General features: G+C 33.8%; 1 protein-coding gene and 1 long non-coding RNA gene across 6 annotated transcripts in view; one reads left to right on the forward strand and one right to left on the reverse strand.

The window, feature by feature from the left end:
* Positions 1–1,290: 1,290 nt before the first annotated feature.
* LOC149806344 (uncharacterized) lies at positions 1,291–14,468 on the reverse strand. 4 transcript variants are annotated; one of them, XR_016420061.1, is made up of 4 exons: positions 12,570–13,005; positions 6,536–6,577; positions 3,330–3,708; positions 1,291–1,546 (listed from the first exon to the last, which is right to left on the reverse strand). It is a non-coding gene; the product is annotated as an uncharacterized LOC149806344 (long non-coding RNA). The 4 variants fall into 4 exon arrangements; XR_016420065.1 differs by lacking the exons at positions 3,330–3,708; positions 12,570–13,005 and adding an exon at positions 14,185–14,468; XR_016420064.1 differs by lacking the exon at positions 3,330–3,708 and having other exon boundaries at positions 12,760–13,005.
* LOC149806345 (nitric oxide synthase 1-like) overlaps positions 4,413–15,571 on the forward strand; it is a 52,224-nt gene continuing 41,065 nt past the window's right edge. Inside the window, exons 1-4 of one of the 2 annotated variants that reach the window (XM_089951829.1) lie at positions 4,413–4,945; positions 6,549–6,594; positions 8,957–9,755; positions 15,116–15,258. In XM_089951829.1, the coding sequence (XP_089807955.1) occupies positions 9,171–9,755; positions 15,116–15,258 (728 nt within the window). In that variant the 5' untranslated portion in view covers positions 4,413–4,945; positions 6,549–6,594; positions 8,957–9,170. The remainder of the gene's footprint in view (positions 4,946–6,548; positions 6,595–8,956; positions 9,756–15,115; positions 15,259–15,571) is intronic. The other variant, XM_089951838.1, reaches the window with a different exon arrangement.

Raw genomic sequence — 15,571 nt, forward strand, 5'->3', positions numbered from 1 at the left:
TAAGAGATTTTGCTTGCTTTTTGGAAACTCGATTGCTCCCAACTATTCAATTGTATTCGTCAGAATTTAAAAGATTAATGGAATGTTCGCTACCCAAGCACAATATAATTTAATTCCAAGTGAAGGAAGCCATTTTTGGAAATCTTTTAATACAGGTAAATCGTGCTAAATTAGCGATATTTTACGGCCGCGGGTTTTACGTTTTTCTTGTAATAAAATTAAGAAATGTATCTTTAAAATTTAAATATATATATTGTTTACATTTGGTCTAAACGTAAACATTGTCAATTGATCCTGCTTCTCTGCATTGTCGGCCGATAGTTACATGATAACCGTTATAAACATTGGTGTATTTATAGGGAGATAAGTTATACCCATGTATATTGATAACAGTTGAAATGATTCGCATTAAAATGCATGCCATTGTAAGCTTTTTAAAATCTTGTCTATCAAGAAAGGGTCATTGGTTCTATTCACAATCGATATGATTTTTAAAAATATATATATATAACGCATAATACATGCCGATGCATATCTGAGATTTTTATTTGATGTAATATCATGACAAAACAGTTAGCATTATCGATTTTAAGAGTACCGGTGTGCAATTTTATGATCGTATCAAAATGTCTTAAATGCACGTACATATAAACCGCAAGCGAAGGCGCGGTCACTTCAGAAACATACACGGCATATTAGGTCTAACAAGAGTTACATCGTCACGCCTTTTTTGTCGTATCGCTTGAATATTATTTTGTAATTTAAAATGCAGAATGTTTATGAAAATAAAATAATATGCATTTCCCAAAAATAATTTCAAAAATACATTATAAACTAGTAAACGTTAGAACAAATTGCATATCAATACTTGAAAATTCGATTTGAAATAAATTAATAAAAGAGTGCCCTCACTGGGATTCGAACGCTTATACACATACTAAACGTATGTATGTATGTATGTATGTATGTATGTATGTATCTCTCTCTCTCTCTCTATATATATATAGATATATCAAGATATATATATATATATATATATATATATATATATATATGGTTTTCTTAAATAATACGCTGAACCACCTAGGCAATTGATCCATCACAACTTTAAACTGAACGTTAATTGTTATATATATATATATATATATATATATATATATATATATATATATATATATATATATATATATATATATATATATATATATATATATATATATAACCTGCATTTTCATTTAATAAAATCCTAATTTTACCCGATTTACCTACAGTAACAAATAGACAAAGTCGTTCATTAGTATGCATCTTTAAACCGACTGTAGATGGTTGATTCATTATTCACGGATTCTTATTTACTGTTATAATTATCCTCAGTGACGTAGCTAGTATATGATTGATGATTAGGCATGTTGAACGGCGAAGCCTCGAACTGCTAGAGGAGTGGGGTGTGTCTGGGTACGGGGCAACATTGTTACAATCTAGAGGCTCTGAGATAGCATTTCATGCATCTTGTTGAGACTTTCTGAACCTTGGTACTGGTTTAATACTGTAAAAATAAAAAGAAAACATCAAATTCTTATGAACAGGCTCAATAAAATCGAGTTTGCTACTATCTTGTTCGTGTTTTTGCTTCTAATGAATCCTCTTTTCCGTATGTATTGTATTATATAAATATAGATTTCATATCGGTTTCGTGAGTGAAACTTAAACCATTGAAAAAAATCGTCAAAATTCTGTGTAGGCAGCTGCCTTGTAGGCAGCTACGCTCCTGATCATCGCTAATATACTGTTCAGTTGTTTACCTGCCCTGCTGAACCTTGCGACTTTACCGAAGTGAAACATAGTCATTCATTAATCAGTTTGTCCAATTTGTCCAAAGCAAAGTTCAGCTATTTTGAAAATGTTCCGCATTTTGGGACATTTGAAAAAGAAGTATAACGGAGAGAATTACGATAGTGACAGATTAACAACATTCTATTGCACACAATTGTTTCCTTAAAAGAAAAAAATAAAATTAAGAAAGACACAGCTCAGTGAGTAATAAGTTGATTTCATTTTAGAAGTGGTTCAAAATCAACGTTGAGTTTTGATAACAGAACATTTTACCCTAAGGTCATAATTTCACCTGAACGGGTCGTTATTTAACAGGACATTAAAAAAGGGTCAGTTTTTAACGTGAAATTTTGATCACGTTGAAAAATTACCTACCGGGTCAAAATTCAACGAGGGTCAAAATGTGATACTACATCTGGGTCGTTATTTAACAGAACATTTAAAAAAAGGGTCAGATTTTAACGTGAAATTTTGATCACGGTTGTTGAAAAATGACCCGGCGGGTCAGAATTCAACGAGGGTCAAAATTTAACACTACACGTTATTAATGTCATCATAAAGCCAAAAAATATATAATGGTTTTAGATACGCACATAATGCGGAAAACTGAAGTGACAGTGTGCAGTATTTCTTCGCAGTTTTCTTGACAAGTTTTATTTTAACGTCAATATCTAATGTTTAAACTTTTGTAGTGTATTAACGTTACGGGGTATTCTTAATTGTTCGCGCTTGTTACGAATTAAAGCGAAGCTTAATCATAACCATTGTTCCCACTGCGCAAATAATATCAACTACTAAAGACTTCCTCGTCCAGTACCGAGAATTGTTTTATGTAGCTCTTAGTCACAGTTAGAGTGAAAATATGCACAGACATGTTATTGTCGAATCTTGCATTGATAATGCACATATATCTATACGGTATCCGTTAGGTGTCATTCGCGCTTACTGCTGTAAATAGATATGCCGTGAAATAGACAAGGATACAGAGAAAAGAGAAAAAAGCATAAGATATTCTGACATTGCTAAGAATGAAAATGAAAGAAAGAATAAGAAACGATACTATAAATGAAAATTAGATTCATTCATATCAAATCAGCTCAAATCGATTCTTTTCAAATTATACTACTGTCGAAAAATCAAATCCTTGTGAACGTACGTCTCATTCTATCAGTGAATGTTTAATCCGAATGAACGTAACTGTAGAACATTAAACCTATTGCTTGTACACTAATTACATCAGCGTACTGAAGCTCACACTTCACTGGTTTTCGGACAGAACCACTAAAACAACATAGGGTCAACCAAGTCGACTGGTATACACAAATGTTTGCTTTGGAAATAATCACGAAATAGTTGAATTAAACAAGTACAACATTATCAAATTCATCAATAATTAGGTTTGCTTTAAGGATATACATGGCGGCTAATATATTTGGCGAAAGAAAACGGATAAGAACCATTTACTCATGTGAAACTGCTGGCAGGCTGAAACATACCCAGGTGAGAAAAGATTTGTAAAGGCTGACACCCTAGACCACATAGGCCCCCTCACTGATAATCGGTCCCTCTCTGAAAATTAAGTTCTTTCGTACATCTTTGATTGTGTCGCAATTATCCGTTCAGAATGAATCGCCTTGACTGTTCAAAGAGGTTTATTGTAAAGTCGTTGTTGAAGTTCGCTCGTTAATGACGCAGGCTCAAAACATAGGAGAAACTCCTTTTATTTTAAGTGCAATTAGTGTGTTCACACTTTGATGGGCTCTGAATACCTCAAATGTTGACACTGATTGCTGAATGAATTCAGCAAAAGGCAACTGGTCACGTGTCTGGTTCACATCAGGAATATTTATATCAGCTGTAGTCGGAGAATTGACTCTATAATAAATATGAATATTGTTTGCCGATTTTGATAGTGCTGTTATGAAAACCTTTAGTGGCCCAATATACACATAAGTTGCCATATAAATTCAGATAAGTCTGAATGTATTCAATCTGTTAAAGTGATCTGCAGAAAGTACATTCCTGTATTCTGAACTCATTTGGTAATAATTATATTATAATTAAAATAATTATATTATTAAAATAATTATATTATTATTAAAATAACTGGCACTTGGCTAAAAGCTTGTCAATTTTTAAGATGATCTTTGCCTGATAATTGACTATAAGAATAGTGGGTCATAAAATAACACATCTCTATCTCTCTCTCTCTCAAAAATTGAAAATTTATTTATTTATTTTATAATTCGACTTTAAACCTTTAAAGATTAAATTACGAGTTCTTCTTATTCTATATTTGTGATGATGACATCGCACATTCCGACTTCTTTAGCCAGGTTTCCATTACCTTTATGTTTGAACATTTGCAGGCCCCTGATGCTATACAAAGTTTAATTTTACATTTTCTCAATCGTTAGATGTCGCAACTGATCGTTTTGAATTCCAATGTGTTTATGCAGGCACGTAAAATTAAAAACAAAACAAAACACCCCCCCCCCCAAAGAAAAAAACAAAAAAAACCCAAAAACAATCCCCAGTCTTCAAATATATGCCTAATTCCAAACAGTTCCGAAGTTTGGCAACACGAATTAGATTTACTATCAATCAAAAGTTGAGATACAGAAAGAGCACGTGATATTGAATAAATTCAAAATTCAACCCATTTATTTAGCCGAAGAAACGAGGATAACAACCAGGTAGAGAAATGTGAGATTTTTATATTTTCCTTCCAAGAACAGACAAGCTCATTTCATTTTCACGAAAACATGCATAAACAGATATATTGCCGATTCACGCACTTGAGTTATTGTGATTGGTTTAAAACACATGTGTGGGCTGCCAATCGCAAATAAAGTTGCTATTCAACGCTCCTCCTGTTTATTTAACAGCCCAAAAAAGCAGGCTTATGTGCATTCAGGTTGTTATAAAAGTGGTATAAAAGGAGAGGAAAAAGTAGACATATTAATCCTTCTTAAACATATTTGCAGATGTGTTTTTTATTAATCTAATACGTACCGCAATATGCCTGAAGCACTTTGTGACATTGGACTGTTATGAAGACGCCATCCCGAATGTTTTGGGGAGGAATATGGTAAATATATTCCCTTTTGCAGTAAGTGCATATAACTTTGCTATTAACTTCATATATTTTTTAAAGTTATACAATAGTTTTGTCTGAATTAATTGAAATAAACTAGAACTTGTATTAGCCAATTACACGTGAAATGCGCAGATAAAATTGTATGACCCAGGCGATGCTGACGAACGCTATATTATAAATCTTTAATATGAGAGTCTAGAAATAAACTTGATAGACCTAAAATCTATTTGCAGAATATTCCAAAGGTTTTAATATAGGTCTTATCCATTGTACTGAAATAAGGTTTTAATATAGGTCTTATCCATTGTACTGAAATAAGGTTTTAATATAGGTCTTATCCATTGTACTGAAATAAGGTTTTAATATAGGTCTTATCCATTGTACTGAAATAAGGTTTTAATATAGGTCTTATCCATTGTACTGAAATAAGGTTTTAATATAGGTCTTATCCATTGTACTGAAATAAGGTTATATGCGATCAAAATACAACTTTAAGTTAAAATATAAATTATTAGGGTCAAATCTGTCTTCGTGCATCTGAAACAAAATCTCTATGATAGATATGACTTTAATTAGATAAACTATAAGTTATTAAAATGTACTTTTTACATTTCCATCATAAGCATAAAAAAAATAATTTCATGAACAATTCTTGACCAAAAATTGCATTTTGTACATTCATAGCATGCACTCTTTATCAGCAGTGCCTGTTTGACATGATTTTCTTGAATGTAAGATTTAAAAACATTTAAGTGTCATTTATGAATGGAATAGTTTAATAACGATAAGGAAGTATGATCTTACGGTGGATACAATGAAATATTATTAGGTCTTTAGTTCGGCTTTCAATCAAAGATCAGTATACCTTAGAAACTAGGTACCCATTACTTCAGATTTTTTTCGCTCTAAAAGGAAGCGATATTTCCATCTTTTCAGATATCTTTGTCGATTACTATTCGTTCATTTCTCACCTCGTTCTCATCGCATTGTCTTCTCAGTTATAAGTAAATACTTATTTTCTTCATATTTGTTTTATAATATTCACTATCACAACAATCACCGATAGGGACAATTGATGATTTGCCATTCTTCGTTTTGAAAAAGTGTACAAATAATGCATATATCCGAAGAGTACAAATAATGCATATATCTGATGTTACACAATATTGCTCAACTGCTATATTTCATAAATCAAATACTTTAATTTCCTAACAAGACATTAAAGCTAGATATTAAATTCTTACATATAAACATGTTTCGGTTTCTCCACTAATACATAGGTATATACATTAATATAACATTGTAAACGATTTTTGTATAATTGTTTTGTCATCTAGGTGAGTAATTTTCAACTAAAATTAATTATGTAATGTTTCACAGTAATGCGTGAGACTCTTCCCACTTTAACGATATATAAAAATTAGTCTGTGTACACTGTCTTATGCCAAGAACTTTCTTAATGGACTGTAATTGTACATTTTCAGCAGAGTTTGCGCAAATTCCAATCAGTTCTTTAATGTAATACAGGACTTACAAGTTTGTAAAATAAATACAGAACTCGATTCAAAGAAATATAAGTGAAATTGTAAAGTATTTACTTACAACCTGATTTCAGAGCCTGTCCTGTAAGAACTTTTCGAGCGTCTGAAAAAGAGCCAAACGTAAGTAAAAATAATACCTAAACAAGAACGTTTTAATCCAATATTTATATCCTTTCTTTCTTTCACCTTTTCTAAACATCATTACTTCTATTTTTGACTTATGTATGGATAATTTGAAAAACCGTAACCTTGAGTTACAAGTAAATGTTTCACACTCTGTATTCGAATACAGTATGTTTCATTTCATATTTGCAAACACATCTTGAATTACAAAAAATTCTTAGTATTCTCTTTTTCATATTTCAATCCACTTTTCCGTGCAGTCTTTTTACAATTAGTATAATCTGTTATCAATGTTTTAAACTCGCTCAATACAAAATTCTTAAATGCTAATGGCTCTCTCATAATTAATATTTACATTGCTTACTTTGTAATAGTAATACTTCCATCAAACTTTGAAATACATATATTTTGATGTGCTATTATCTTCATAATTGTTTACATATTTCAATGAGGAAACTGTCAATAAATCTTTAATTGTTCCTCTTATAGCTAGATAGTTTTTTACTTGCTGGAAAGGTTCTTATATCAAGACGATTTTTTCTTGTTGGAAATACTCTTACGGCTAGATGCTTATTACTTGCTGGAAATGTTCTTATAGCTAGACGCTTATTACTTGTTGGAAATGCCCTTATAGCTAGATGTTTATTACTTGTTGGAAATGTTCTTATAGCTAGACGCTTATTACTTGTTGGAAATGCTCTTATAGCTAGATGCTTATAACTTGTTGGAAATGTTCTTATAGCTAGATGCTTATTACTTGGTGGAAATGCCCTTATAGTTAGATGCTTATAACTTGTTGGAAATGTTCTCATAGCTAGATGTTTATTACTTGCTGGAAATGCTCTTATAGCTAGATGCTTATAACTTGTTGGAAATTTTCTTATAGCTAGATGCTTATTACTTGTTGGAAATGTTCTTGTAGCTAGATGCCTTTTACTTGGTGGAAATATTCTTTAAGCTAGATAGCTTATTACTTGTTGTAAATGTTCTTATAGCTAGATGCTTATAACTTGTTGGAAATGCTTTTACGGCTAGATGCTTATTACTTGGTGGAAATGCTCTTATAGCTAGATGCTTATTACTTGGTGGAAATGCTCTTATAGCTAGATGCTTATTACTTGGTGGAAATGTTCTTATAGCTAGATAGCTTATTAGTTGTTGGAAATGTTCTTATAGCTAGATGCTTATTAATACCTAGACGCTTATTACTTGTTGGAAATGTAATCATGTGCAAATTAAGAAATGAAAAAAATTATGCTAACAAAACATTCCACAACAGAATAATGTGTTAGAGAGCAATATATTTTAAACATAGAGCGAGATATCACTAGCTAGGTTAATAAACTTAAGACGAAGGGATGACCAAGGGATGGTCAGTGAAAGCGATACATTTAAACAATGTTGGCTTCAAACTGGACAGAACGCAGTAACATAATTCAAATTTGAAATGTGCCAATAATCTTATTTCCTTTGCAGAACCTAGAAGTCTTTTTTAGAACTTGAGGTTAAAAGTAAGCACCAATTAAAAGAGTATGTATGTATGTATGTATGTATGTATGTATGTATGTATGTATGTATATATGTATGTATCCTCTCCATCCTGGCAAACCGGTGAGTACATTTAACGCATAAAAAAAAAACATAAGTGCTAAAATTCAGAGCTAATTAAACCTACCGGTTAAATTATATGATACCAAGTACATTAACATTAAGCATCAGGCCATATTCAAATCAGCCCGCTGAATTCTTTAAACCAGATGCTGTTCCCAATTAATTGGACAAGCTGTTCAAAGCTCTCAGGGACTACACTTTTTAAGTATACTTGCCGTTTGATTATTACCCAGAGTACACTGAGCACATTTTGGCCTGAAACTATAATTGCAGTCTTTGAATGTGTCTAAATTATTTCAGTATTTAGATCTTTTCTTGAGAAGTATCTGTTATACTTCAGTTGCCATGAATCTGTATCTACTAACATTTACATTAAGAAGATTTGTTTTTCTGAAGAAAATATCATATAAATTATTAACATCATCGGAAAACAACTGCAATAAAATATTGTGAAATTTTGCCGTTTGTCAGAAGTTTGTTGCTTTACAAAAGCCCCACAATGAGGTCTTAATTACAACTTGACCGATTACGCCTCACTGTCATAACATTGGTGTAAGTACAGCATCTGAGACGTTGCAAGACATTTAGTGTTTTTTTGTTGCTGTTTCCCAATCTTATAGTTTTACGCTGTTGTTAATATTTAAGTGCGAGTTCATATCTACTCCAAGAAATTTCGCACTATCCTGACAAAGTATTTATTTGATTTTATGATAAAACTGGAAACTCTTAGGGACACTTTTGATTTCAGGTATTAGAACACGTGTGACAATCAGACTCAGTGAAGACAAGTTGTGAAGAACAGAAGCAGTAGTTCTCCTTAATTTTATTCGTGATTCGTGGCGTAAAAGTTTCTAAGCATATCGCTCCCACTGAATTGGTTTAAAATGCAGTGCAATTCAGACTGCAGTTGAAACAAACTTCAAAACATAATTTATTCTATCATTCCTTGTATCAGTGACGGAATGGAAAACAGAACTTTATCATCACTAGACATTATTCAGGTAAAACTGACGAAAGAGCCGCAATATGGACTGGGTTTTCAGTTGCGAAAATGTACGAACAGCTCTTGCATTGTCATATCTGATCTAGTTAAAGGAGGCAGTGCAGCGGCGAGTGGTTTGGTGCAGGCTGGGGACATTTTGGTTAAAGCGAATGACGTCAGCCTTCGTGGCATGTCATGCGAAGAAGCAGTTAGCATTCTCCAATTAATTCCAGTCAACTCCCAAGTCATTCTGCTACTTCGATGTGAAGACGGTTTTACGGCTCACCTTGAAACGCGTTTTGACGAAGATGGTCTACCACGAACCGTACGAATTACAAAGCCGATCAACCAGCCCGAAACTTTCATATCAAGAATTAAGAGAACATTTTGTTCATCAAATAAAGTAACAGACGCAAATGGAGGTAATGCCTTAGAGGCTGTGTATGTAGAAGACAAAGGTGAACGACATAGCTCTGTTAATACCGAAAAGAAGGCGGTGAAATTGATAAATACAGCCAATGACAGACCGGCATATAGGGACACTCTCCACATGAAAGCATTAGGGGTAATCTCTCTCTCTCTCTCTCTCTCTCTCTCTCTCTCTCTCTCTCTCTCTCTCTCCCTCTCTCTCTCTCTCTCTCCATTAGATAAGTCACTAGTTCCTTGCAATCCAATAAGTAATGATATATGAAGATCTCAATCTGAACGTGCAAACTCTGTAAACTGACAAGAAACGAAATTTCGCATGAGAAAAAAGTGTTGTTTTTGTTCTCTTTTTCTAAACAGACTGTTGTTCACGATAAAACATTTGGACGGATAACTGTCCTCAGCTGTATGAATAATATAATTATGTTGCAACGAAATGATCTACGAGTTGATCCATCGGATTTTCCAAATTAAATCGAATTATTAGTCAATTGCTACGTCATTAATGGAATGTATTAAACAAATTATATGGTATCATGGATTAGGATGTTTTCACTTATCAGTGTTTAGTAATTTGAGATAGGAATAATTCTTTGCATTACGTGTTTGGATCGTACTTTATGATTCGTGGCGTACAGTACCGATCAATGGCTTACTAATGGGTCATACAAACGTGAAGCACGAAAAACCAAGCAAGTCTAATATTTAGGTATCATTACTTTGTGGTTGTCGGTTGATTGTTGGAAACTTTTTGTGGTAATTACACGTTTAGAAACTCTTCAGTTAACAACCACTGTTGCGTTCTGATCATTAGAAATAAGGAAACACCAGGTTCAAGCCGGGATAAAGTAGGTGCTCTTGAGCCGAATGCGAGAAAACGTTTCTTCGGACAACATGGCATCATCATTGAAAACGTGCGTAATATAGAGGAATTTGCCATGTCAACAAATGTCTGGACATTTAATTCACTGTAACGCTCTTCAGACTGAAAACATTTGCTTGAAATAAAGTGCCTAAAGTGACGCTTTCTTGAATACGGCTTATTCCCGTGGGCAAATCCCAGCCATCGCCTTGCCTGCATTCAATTCACATATAGACCAGAGATGCATACAATATTCTTTTACTTCACATCCAACATTCGTAATCTTTTTCTGTGTATCGGAAATTGCTGTCCATTTAAAATTTTGGTATGTATTTGAAATGAAGATATCTTAGTACAAACCTTTACACCATACGGTGAATAGCCTCTCTACATAGATGGGCCAAGTAATAGCGGCTCCAGGGTTTTGATACTACAGTGACCTTACTTACTGACGGATTTTACAGAAACATAAAGTTAAATACAGGCACGTTCAGTATCTTTAATACTGTACAAGATTTAAAATGGCAATAATGTAGAGTTTATTCAGTAATGAAATGTTTTTCAAGTTAAGGCTGTTAAAAGTGGTACTATCATCACATAAAGGAGATCCTAGCTGACTTTCTTGACTTTTTCATATTTTCTTGGCGTAGTTTTCAAACTGAACAACAAGATGGAAATCGTCATATTTTAAATCCACTCGCATGCAACATTTATTACAGGTTAGTAAGTTTCATTGGCTGGGTGAAATGACACATTTTGTAAAAGAAAGTAAAATAAGGGAATGAATGAGGAGACAATCTTTCTTTTGCAACAGTGTTGAGTGACGTTTTACGTAATACTGTTTTACAATGTAGATATCTACTGCCAAGGATATGTGTGAAATTTACAATTTTTGGGGGGCATCTTTTTAAGTATCGTACAAACACAGCTATGAATATGTGACATATTAAAGCTAAATATAAGACTTCACATTCTGAGTGCCCGTAATCTACACCCTTCTTGGAAGAGCAATATTCCTTTTCATGTTTCGATGATGTTCACACAAACCTGCGTGTAAAAACATTGCTAGTTAGTCACTACATGATGACATTTCCTTTGGATTGAAATGTGTAAATGGAATTGGTTAAGATAGAGTTAACAGGTTGTGTCATATTAAACTTTATTTTGATCTGTCCGACCGGCAGGTAATATTAGTCACAAAGAAGCAGTGACGACAATGGAAGTATGTATTTATTATAAACCTTGTGTGAAAATTTTTTCATTATGTAAGCAACCTTGCTTTTGTTATATACCCCACCCCATGGTAGTACTATACTTTTCTTTTGACGATAAGTAAAGCCCAAAACTGTGACAGTTCCTGACTAGTTTACTACCAAGATGTTTTTTGTTTTGTTTTAAGTTAACCTCATTTAAATGTAATCTTTTAGCATGGGGTACTGGTAATTTCCAGCCGATTGCATATCTTTCCTAATTCAGTCTGGTCTTGAACGCACACATTTAGACAGCATACGTCAAAATTCGAAGCACGGTTAATATCGTCTTATAGAGACTCATGGTCTGAAGTAACAGAATATTTTATGCATCTCCGTTCATGAGGCTTTCTATTGAAAACTGAATCGACGTCATCCACCTTGCACAGTCTTACACTGTACGCAAATACCATTTCACTCTCAGACTGATGTAGCTTTGCATTGCAGCTGCAGTTTGTTATCTAGTTGAAGCACCTAGAACCCTCAATGGCCTACGCCAATGGCTAACCATGAATTATTTGGATGTATCGTACATAATACATTTTAGGGTAGCTTTAAAGTGTAACATGTGACCGGAAACAATTTGCGAAACTATGTCCAAATCATTTTATTCTTTGCAAATATTTCCCATATTTCGAAACACAAGTATCTAATACACAAAACAGGAAATAAGTGGTGTTCTGTATTACATTAAAATAGGCTATAGCGCATATTGAATCTGTATGGTATTGTATAAAGAAATTTTTTATTGTTGGAATCTGAATCTGCCATTCATATTCTGCATGCACAGGTTATATTCAATAATGCACACAGTAGTGAGTAAAAAGTAGAGTAATCTAACCTTATGGTCCAGAGGTATATGTGAAGCATTTAATCATTCCGCTATAATGCGACATGCATGGTGAAACACAGAACGCACTCTTCCTCAGTCACTTCACTTGTTCTATTCATATATAATGTACCACCTAATCCTTTCATTAAGTATATAAGCTAAACTCATTTTAAAATTCAGAATATTGCATCGACGTTACCGATAAACTCCAAATGAAGTCCTTGCTAAGAAAACACGTCACCACTGAAATCTCTTCAGCTAGGATTATCTCAGTGTAGAAGCTTGTGACATCATTTACTAACTGCTTGACACCTACCAAAACACACGAATTACTACAAGGTGAGGCGAAATTGGACTTAAACATTGGATATTAATTGACCTATGTAGCTAATCATTATCGTCATTGAATACGCATTCGTGTGCCTTACTCAAAGTCATAGCGTGCAAGAAAACTGGTTTAAAAGAACGGATATAAAATAAGAATAACCACCATATCATTCTGATCAGGTTTAAAAAAGGTAAACTTAGATTACGCAGTGCTAGCCAATACGCTAGTGCAAAGTAAATACATGCAGTTATTTCCCTATAACACTTCAATGCACTGAATGAGCATTATTGTACATATAATTGTTATTCAGCTGGGATTGCCCATGTATTTTATACTAATCTAAACATTCTTTAATATCCATGCACAGCCTGACAACTGTCAATTACTGGCACAATTGCAACAAAACGGAAACGTTTAGATTATACCTGAAGGTAGTACAACAAAGGGTTTGCTATTTTTAAAGAAAACAATTTGACAAGGCAAGGATAATATGAATAATAAAGTATCTTATTTGTACATTATGTTCCTTTAGCATTGGGTTCAGTAATTTATATCCCATTGTAGATCTATGCTAACGCAAAATCGTATCTAAAATGCAAAATTTAGATGATTCACGCCGATCTATAAAGCTTAGTGAGCATTATTCTTAAACAAAAACTGTGTATATTTCAACTCGGAATTAAAGCAACGTTTTATAAAGATGCTTTAGAATGAAAATGAATAGGTATGATTCATATAGATTTCGCAAGGTCTAACACAGTACACAACTTTCAATACAGGTTCAGACTGATGTAGCTTTGCATTTTAGCCACACTCTTGTATACCTCAGGTGGTGGTACCCTTTTATGTGTGGGAACATTCAATGACAACATGACGTACGTCGATTTAAAAACGTTAAAAACAAGACTGACCATGAAATAAACATTTATCATTTATTCTTCGTCGCATGGGCTGCTTTAGATTGTATTTTAGAATAGGTTACGAATTATGCGATTCAAGCCATGTGAAGTGAATAAATAAAGTAAACAATTTGGCCAGTAATTTTAAATAACCAATCCATACAGTTACCAATATACTTATTTACTGCTACCTTTATCTAACACAAAAAATGGAAACCTTTTTCAAGCGGAGTTTTATTTTTGAAAATAAATTATGTTTTGGAGTTGGAGGAGGTGGAGTATGTTGAGTCAAAGTGGGAGGGGGTAGGAGGAATAGGTGGTGTAGGAGGAAAGAAGTATCGGTGTAGATGTTGAGGTCAAGCAGGAGTAGATGAGCAAGATCGTTTTATAGCATTACCTTTTGACAGTGTAAGCGTTGACGTGATCTTTGCTATTGTGATATCACTGTAGCTATGGTGGCGATACTTGTAAGCGTTGACGTGATCCTTGCTATGGTGATATCACTGTAGTTATGGTGGCGATACTTGTAAGTGTTGATGTGATCATTGCTATCAGTGATGTCACTCTAACTGTGGTGGCAACTGTTACACCCTTCTCTTTAAACAAATGCGTCACCGTTTTACCGCAAGTTAATTTTTACCTGTAATATTTTATTAATTCTTTCAATGCTGTCTGTGAAGATTCTCTCCAACTGTGTTAAGCGGCCAGATAATGGCGCTCATTTATCTTCAATACTGTACAAATAGGCCTAGTAATTTGATCTTCTTTGTACAATACCTTTCTTTCCTGATATTTATTTATGGTGTGTTCAGTGTGTTTTTCACGCACTCCATATAATGATGTTTTAATTCTGTCAGTTCTCCTGGTACCAGTTTCATTGCGGCATATTACCTTCAGTGGTTTATCATCTGTAAGCATCAACCATTATGGAGAACTATGGATGTTGGCGTCCAAGGGACTATGAATAAGGCATTTTTGACTCGAGAAAATATTAGTTATTGTCAGTTAACTTTTGTTTTAGAATACCCTTTTGGAACCCTTTGTGGGTTCAGTTAGGCAGAATAGACCCAATGCGCTTTCAACATGTTTTGCAAGGTGACTAAAGAGAGTGTGGGCAGGCGTTTTGTTCTGGGATGCGTATCTGAGAAGGTCTTGGATAAAACGATGACTTCGTGTTTTACGGATTGTACCCTTTTTGCCCTTAACTTTGTGAGGTATGCGCCTTTGCTATATCTAAATTTATGCGGAACTCTATAGCAAGGGTTGTGCTGCTGTGCCGTTAAACCCTATATATACATATAGCGATACATATTGCATCTGACTTTCAGAGTACAGGCTGTACCTCAGAACGGTGTGTAGGGTCCATGATGTTAATCCCTTCAACCCAACCCCCAGGGACATCCCGATCTAAAACCGAGCTCATCTCTCAAGCCAAAGATTTTATGGTCCAATATTATGGCAGCATGAAAAGGTAAGATAAAGTCCGAGGTGCCCGGCTGTGGAACTATATCGGATTTTTTGGGGATCGGACATGATTTGCGAAAACCTTCTTAGCTGAGCGCTACTCTTAAATTTTGAAAAACACTTTCGGTCTGCATCGACTGCGGAAGTTCAGGCAGAAATGAAAGGGCCTTAAATATATATCTCTAATTCACATAAAGCAATTCTTTTTTCTAAATATTTTAACCAATAAGTATGATTTAAATAAGTAGAAGCCTATTAAATTAGCACGTGTACATGAGTGTTTGAATGTATATACATGTACATATATATGCATGGATATG

The sequence above is a fragment of the Sinohyriopsis cumingii genome, chromosome 1 (assembly GCF_028554795.1).
Source record: "Sinohyriopsis cumingii isolate HCF-2022 chromosome 1, ASM2855479v2, whole genome shotgun sequence".
In the NCBI taxonomy this organism is placed as follows: domain Eukaryota; kingdom Metazoa; phylum Mollusca; class Bivalvia; order Unionida; family Unionidae; genus Sinohyriopsis; species Sinohyriopsis cumingii.